Source organism: Sciurus vulgaris, assembly GCF_902686455.1.
Source record: "Sciurus vulgaris genome assembly, chromosome: 3".
Taxonomy (NCBI): Eukaryota; Metazoa; Chordata; class Mammalia; order Rodentia; family Sciuridae; genus Sciurus; species Sciurus vulgaris.
The window spans coordinates 170,605,255-170,612,470 of NC_136463.1; the positions used below are offsets into that span (position 1 = coordinate 170,605,255).

Consider the following 7,216-nt stretch of genomic DNA (forward strand, 5'->3'; position numbering starts at 1 on the left):
GACTGTTCCCATGGCTTCTCTCCTACCGAGAACCCAGTGCATCAAAACAAGCTGACCCACGGTCCTAGGATCTGGAGAAGGTGGTAGGAGCAACCATTCCTCCCCCACTCCCAGCTCTGACCTTGGGAGGGACCCTCGAACAACGACCACCTGCCCCTTACCCACTTTTCCCCATCGCGTGAAAGGAAAGGACCCAGTACAGAGGGTGGGAGCTAAGGCGGGATTTGAGATTGGTATGTGGCATTCTATTGGTCAGAGGAGCTGCCGATCAGGAGGGCAGCTCGGGTGAGGATTGGCTGCGTGAGGCGGGGCGCGGCGCGGCGCGGCGAAAGAAGGGGCCCAAGGGGTGGGGCTGACGCTGCAGCTGGCGCAGCTCAGACTCTGGGCAGTCGCCGCGGAGCAGCGAAGCAGCTCCTTCCCCCTCCTGTCCGCGCGTGCGGGCCGGGGCTAGGCCCCCCACCGCCGGGTCCCCCGGGGCTGCAGCAGCAGCGGCGCCGCCCGCGGTTCCCGCCGGGGCCCGGGCGCCAGCCCCGCTCTGCAGGATGGGCACGGTGCTGTCGCTTTCCCCTGCCTCCTCGGCCAAGGGCCGGAGGCCCGGCGGGTTGCCGGAGGAGAAAAAGAAGGCGCCGCCCGCGGGGGACGAGGCGCTGGGGGGCTACGGGGCGCCGCCAGTGGGCAAGGGCGGCAAAGGCGAGAGTCGGCTCAAACGTCCGTCCGTGCTCATCTCGGCGCTCACCTGGAAGCGCCTGGTGGCCGCATCTGCCAAGAAGAAGAAAGGCAGCAAGAAGGTGACGCCCAAGCCCGCGTCCACCGGTCCTGACCCTCTAGTCCAACAACGCAACCGCGAGAACCTTCTCCGCAAGGGCCGGGACCCCCCTGACGGCGGCGGCGCCACCAAGCCCCTGGCAGTACCAGTGCCCACGGTGCCCGCGGCTGCAGCCACCTGCGAGCCACCGTCGGGGGGCAGCGCTGCAGCCCCGCCGCCAGGCTCGGGTGGGGGAAAGCCTCCGCCGCCGCCACCCCCAGCCCCGCAGGCGGCGCCGCCGGTGCCTGGAGGCTCGCCGCGGAGGGTCATCGTGCAGGCGTCCACAGGCGAGCTGCTCCGCTGTCTGGGCGATTTCGTGTGCCGGCGCTGCTACCGCCTCAAGGAGCTGAGCCCCGGCGAGCTGGTGGGCTGGTTCCGCGGCGTGGACCGCTCGCTGCTGCTGCAGGGCTGGCAAGACCAGGCCTTCATTACGCCCGCCAACCTGGTGTTCGTGTACCTGCTGTGCCGCGAGTCGCTGCGCGGGGACGAGCTGGCGTCGGCTGCCGAGCTGCAGGCCGCCTTCCTCACCTGCCTCTACCTCGCCTACTCGTACATGGGCAACGAGATTTCCTACCCACTCAAGCCCTTCCTCGTGGAGCCTGACAAGGAGCGCTTCTGGCAGCGCTGCCTGCGCCTCATCCAGCGGCTCAGCCCGCAGATGCTGAGGCTCAACGCCGACCCCCACTTCTTCACGCAAGTCTTTCAAGACCTCAAGAACGAGGGCGAGGCCGCCGCCGGCGCCGGGGGTCCACCGAGTGGGGGCGCGCCCGCAGCTTCCTCAGCCGCCAGGGACAGCTGCGCGGCCGGAGCCAAGCACTGGACTATGAACCTGGACCGCTAGGGATACCCGGGGCCGTGCCCGTCCCCCGCCCAAGTCTCCGACATACACTAGGAACCCCGGGACTCTGAAGCCACCGCCGATGTTACCGCCACTCTCGGCCGGGCGGAGGAGGAGCCGCCCGTGTCTCACAGGGGAAGGTGGAGGCTAGGACACCAGAGGCCACGGTGTCTGGGTTTGCTGGGCGTGGGGTGGGAATGGGGGATGAGCATTGGAAGGGCATCCCAGCTTCACACTTTCCATCTGTCTGTGCCCTCATCTCTCCATTTCTGCCTGGGGTTGCACCTTTCCTGCCGTGCGTGTCTGTAAGTCTGTCACCCCTGGGTTTTGTCCATTTCCTCACCTCCTTTCTGTATCTTCATTTTTCCTCCTGTCTGCATTTTCATCTCTCCCTCTCCCTTTCCATTTACCGTTCCTTGGGTGTGTGTTTCCATCTCCACCTCACCCCGTGCCTGACTGTACCCCATTGCCCTCCTGCACCTGTGTCCCCATCTTCCCTTCTTGATCTCTTTCCCCTTGCTCCTGTCATGTGTTCCTATTTCCTCTCTTGTTTGCCTTCCCCCTCTGCTTGTATCATCTTGCATTTCTTCCCCTGAGTCCCCGTATCCCCCTCCCCAGATCAAAGGGACCGTTAGTTTTTAATTTGAATCGACTGAGGTGCGACAAGAAACTGCAGTCCCAGGATCCCAGACAACCACCAGAATGGTCCCTTGCCCCACCCCCACTGCCTCTCCCTACCTTTTCCAACGTGTTGCATGCCGGGAGTTGGCGGGGGGTTGGGTGGAGGGACTGCAGGCTTCATTCAGGAGGCTGAGATTTGGGACAAGATCAACCTGAAAGACCACCCCGGCGGCGATCCTCAAGTGGGCGGGTGGCAAGAAAAAGAAAACTCTACTTATTTTGAGGGAGGGGCGTCCCTCTTCCTTATCCTTAGGTTTCTTGTTATCCCTCTCCCCTTTTAATTTATTTCGCTGTTTCCGGAGGGAGGGGGGAGGGGGGAATTGTTGGGCTGAGAACTGTCCGAGGTGCTGAGCTGGGGCGGGACCGGAATCTTCCCGGGAGAGTACCAGGGACTGGGTTGGGCCTGGGGCCGTGTCCAAGGTGCCAATGATGCGGGCCGACGGCGCGGGCCGCACTGTCTGTCTGTCCGTCTATCCCGGAGAGAACTATAAAGCGCTGGAAGCGCCTACACATGGTTTTGCGCCGGCCTTTCTTTGGGCCCCAGGGAGGGAGGGAACAACAGCGCAAGTGGAACTGTCACTGGTACAGCAGGATAACAAGATAGAGGGCCTACTGGGGAAGGTCAAGTCCCTGAGAGCTGCTACCTGCTGACCCCTCCCACATCAGCTTCCATTTTACAGAGTAAAATGGGGTAGCCAAAGGTTGAGGCTGAATCCACAATCCCCACCCCAGCCTCCATCTTGTCTAACCTAGCTGCTCATAAATGCCCAGGCCACTAAGAGACAAGAGGTAAGGACAGCAGAAGTCATTTCCCTTCTATGAGGTAACCCCTTGAGGAAGAATTAACTAGTCACTATTGCTGCTTTTCATCTTTCCGTACCATGTGTCAGATCTAGAGTCCAGTTAGGCCTAAGTCTGTGTTCACTACTCACTCCCGGGTAGGATCTGATGGCTACATTCAGCCCCCCCCCCCCCCCCGCATGTGTCCAACCCTCACCACTACTGGGCAGCTTGGAGTCCGCTTTGGTTACACGCCCACCCAGGGCACTCTTGGGAGGCCCGTCCCTGCTTCCTACTCATACCCTGGACTTCTATCGTCAGGGAGGCGCAGAGATGAAAAGGGGAGACGAAAGTTATTCCCCAGGGTTGAAACAAGAGGGAAAATGAGCTATTTGGCTTGAGATACCTGCTCAGTCTCTATTGCCTTTTTATCTACATGGCAAATGGCTAAGTGCTCTGTTCACTGTTCCACTGGCTCAAGGAGGCCTGGCTTCAACAGAGCTCTCGTGGCTCCAACCCTGATCACCACGTAGCCTAGAGGATCCAAAGAGAGAACCAGAAGGCATTGGCAAAGACCAGGCCTCAGGTTCGCTGTCCGTGGTGCTGACTGGCAGGTTCCGGCAGGGTGGGGGCTTGAATGGGCAGGAAGAGTTGGGGACTCGGTCGCTGCCAGATCTTCTGGATAATTTAGGAATAGTGTGTAAGCTATTCTAGTGGCGAGTTATAGAAGTCTGGCCCGAGGTCCCAGTAATGTCGCTTCCCACTTGCCCTCCTGAGAGATCAGGACTCGGCTTTCACCCGGCTTGGGCCCAGAGCCTTAGCGCCCTGCCTGGAGCCGGAAATCCTTAGTCCAGATTTGTGAATCGAGCTCGGGGAGGGAGGGGGGGTGGGGAAGGGCTGGCGGAAGAGAAGGCGGGAGCAGCCGCCCATTGGCTGGAATTTGGCGCAGTCAGCGCGGTGCCGTCATCTCTCCGGTTTCGGTGGAGGGAGGGAGGAAGGATCACTTGGGTCACTCCGCGGCTGTCGCCCTAGTAACCAGACCGAACGGGCGGGGCCCTCTCTACTCTCCCACTTCTGGCGTGGAGAAATAATCCTGGTCCTCCTAATTTGGAATTAGCGAGACTAGTTACTTCATTGAAATTTATGAGTTAGAGGAGCCTAAAGGAAGTGATATAGAGACGGAGAGTTCAAACAGCTCCCCAAACACCCTGCCCTCCAGAGGCCTCTATGTACTGCCCGCAACCCATACATAACTTCCCTTTTACTTGCGCGCGCGCGCGCGCACACACACACACACACCTCCAGGAATCTGTGGTCTGGCCCTGGGGACCCAGAATGAGAAAAAAGCCTCAGGGAGTGGTGGTAACTTAAATCTCACTTTCCTTACCATGCCCCAAAGCATGAGCCACTCTATAATGCGATTAGCAGTAGGGACTGTAGGAGGATCAACGGGAATACATGGAAGAATTATTCTCCTAGGTCAAACTTGGTCAGAGTTCTGTTTTCTCCAGGAGAAAGGTTCAGGATGGTCTTTTGAGAAGGCAAAGGAAGAAAAGAGTACGTGTAGAGACAGAATAAGATGACTTCTCTTTACTGCCCAGGAGTGGACCTAAGGAAAGTGAGTCCAGGTTCGTGATGAGGCGGTAAAGCCCAGCCTAGAGAAAGAATGGAGATGGAGGATGGGAGACAAAAACTCAGCTGGAGCCATGACTCAGCACTTCCTTCGGAAAGGGCTGGGACTACTCTTCCAGCATAGGGGCAGCAAAAAGGGGAGTGGGGAGAACAGGAAAACAAAAGGGTGATAACTGGTGATCCACCCTTTTGCGTGATACATGATGATACATGCACTGACACAAAACCGAAGGGGCACATTTTAACCCAGAGCAGGCCCACGTGCATTTATACTGGTGAAGGTTTATTCAGTCATAATATACTCTCATCTTCACTCTCCCCTTTCCTGTTCCCCTTTCTGGAGCAGAGGACATTTTGTCCCAAGATCCACTCTTGCCTGTCCCTAGAATACCTTGGTACTTATTGGAAAAGGAGACATGCAAAAACTTGCGTGTGTGTGTGTGTGTGTGTGTGTGTGTGTGTGTGTGTGTGTGGTGTTGTCATGGTAACTACCAGGCATGGTATGCAGCAACCAGAGCATTTGGCAGCATCCCAAGAACATCCTATGGGGTCTGCCCATGGGGACTCTGCTTCAGGCACCCAGATGGGCACCTGGGGAGTTGTCTATAACAGAGTTTGTCAAAGCAGCCCCTCCAGGCAGTTCACCATGATTAGCTGGAAGCCAGGTATAGGCACCTGACCACCTTATTCTTCCTTTAAGTGGTACTCCTGATGCCCTTATAAATTATAGATAACATTTACTGAAGGGGCCTCAAGACAGCAGATATTAACCCTTCAAGACCTTTATTTAAGACAATGAACTTTCCTCTCAGCATCTCACCACATGTCCTACAAAGAAAGTGATCTTTATCCACACAGGAGTGTAGATGACAGAAACTTTGTTTAGTTCAGTGAGATGAAGGATTGGGTACATGCTGGGTGCAGTGGTGCATGCTTGTAATCCCAGCCACCCGGGCTGCTGAGGCAGGATCACAAATTCAAGTCCAATCTAGGCAACTTAGTGAGAACTTATGTTGAAACAAAAGATAAAAAGGGTTGGGGATGTAACCCAGCGGTAGAGTGCACCTGGGTTTAATCCTCAGTACTGGAAAAGAAGAAGGAGAAGGAAAAAAGAAAGGAAGGAAATAAGAGAGGAGGGAGGATTTGTGAATAAGATAAACAGTAGGACACAATCCCAACACTGTTTCCTTTGACTTTAATACATCATGAAGTTCTTAGACACAGGTGTCTTGAGTGCACTGCAGCTGGGCTGGCTTGTCACCCGAGCTTCTCCTTTTTATTTCTCTCAGTATTCAAGTTTAACCTCTTAGTTTCTTATTTAAAATCCCCCATTCCAGCTTGGAATTTCATGCCTCCCACCTGCCTTCTTCCGGATGTCTGTTTATTAGTTAGTTGCTCTCAAGGTCTCTTACTCCTTTCTGCTTGGAAATACTGCCCATGATAAATTTTCCCCTCTCTGAGACTTTCCCCCATTTTCTTATACCCCTTACTCATAATTTCCTGTGATTAATGTTTAGCTTTTAGCCCGTAAGTCTTAAATTTAGTTATAGATGATAACTTAAAAGGACAGAGGGGTGATGATGAACTATATAAAAAGGAAAAGAAGTATTTCTTTACATAACAATTTTTCTACATGCTACTCCTTTTTAAAAAAGTAAAATCATGGTGGCATGCACCAATAGTCCCAGCTACGTGCCAGCTGAGGTGGAAGTATCATTTGAGTCCAGGAGTTTGAGACTAGCCTGGGCATTGAAGTGAGACTCCACCTCAAAAACAAATTTAAAAATTTACATATTATCCCAGAAAAACACAAAACACCAAGAAAAACCTAAGAAAGAAGAGTAAATTAGAGAGGATTTGTCCTATCAGGTACTAAAATTGTTATGGAGCTATGATAGCTAAAATGTGTAACTCTACACATTTGTAGTCTATTGATACAGCAATAGACTTATTAGTAGAACAGAATAGATAATCCAAAACTAAATTCTATCATAATGAGAATTCAACACAGGATAAAGGTACCTTCTGAAATTTGGGGAGAAATAAATTAGTCAGTAAATGATTTGGGTACAACTGGGTAGCTGTTTGAATGAAGAAAAAAGGTTAAGCCCACCTCATTCTTACCTCCAAATAAATTTCAAATTGATCAAATATTTAAATAAAAAATAAAAATGTTGTAAAAGCCTTAGAGGAGAAGACAATTTAAAAATGTCTATTAGCATTATAAATGCACATACCTTTGTACTCAGGAATTCTAACATCTAGTGTTGATCCTAGAGAAATACTTGAATAAGTGCACAAAAAGACATGAAATGATTTTTTTTACTGTATTATTGTTTGGAAAGTAAAAATTGAAATCAACCTAAATATTCATGAGTAGGAGGAGTTAAATACTTTTTGATAATTTGATACATCCAATTTACCAAATACTCCAATATTCAGTAAAAGAGAGGAGGGGAGGTGTTAATGATAGGAAAAAG

At 52.9% G+C, this 7,216-nt stretch overlaps 1 protein-coding gene across 1 annotated transcript; it reads left to right on the forward strand.

Moving 5' to 3' along the window:
• The first annotated feature begins 346 nt into the window (after positions 1-346).
• On the forward strand, positions 347-2,854 carry CDK5R2 (cyclin dependent kinase 5 regulatory subunit 2). The gene has a single exon (XM_079132684.1). The coding sequence runs from the start codon at positions 543-545 to the stop codon at positions 1,644-1,646; it is 1,104 nt and encodes a 367-aa protein (XP_078988810.1). The 5' UTR covers positions 347-542; the 3' UTR covers positions 1,647-2,854.
• The last annotated feature ends 4,362 nt before the right edge of the window (positions 2,855-7,216 follow it).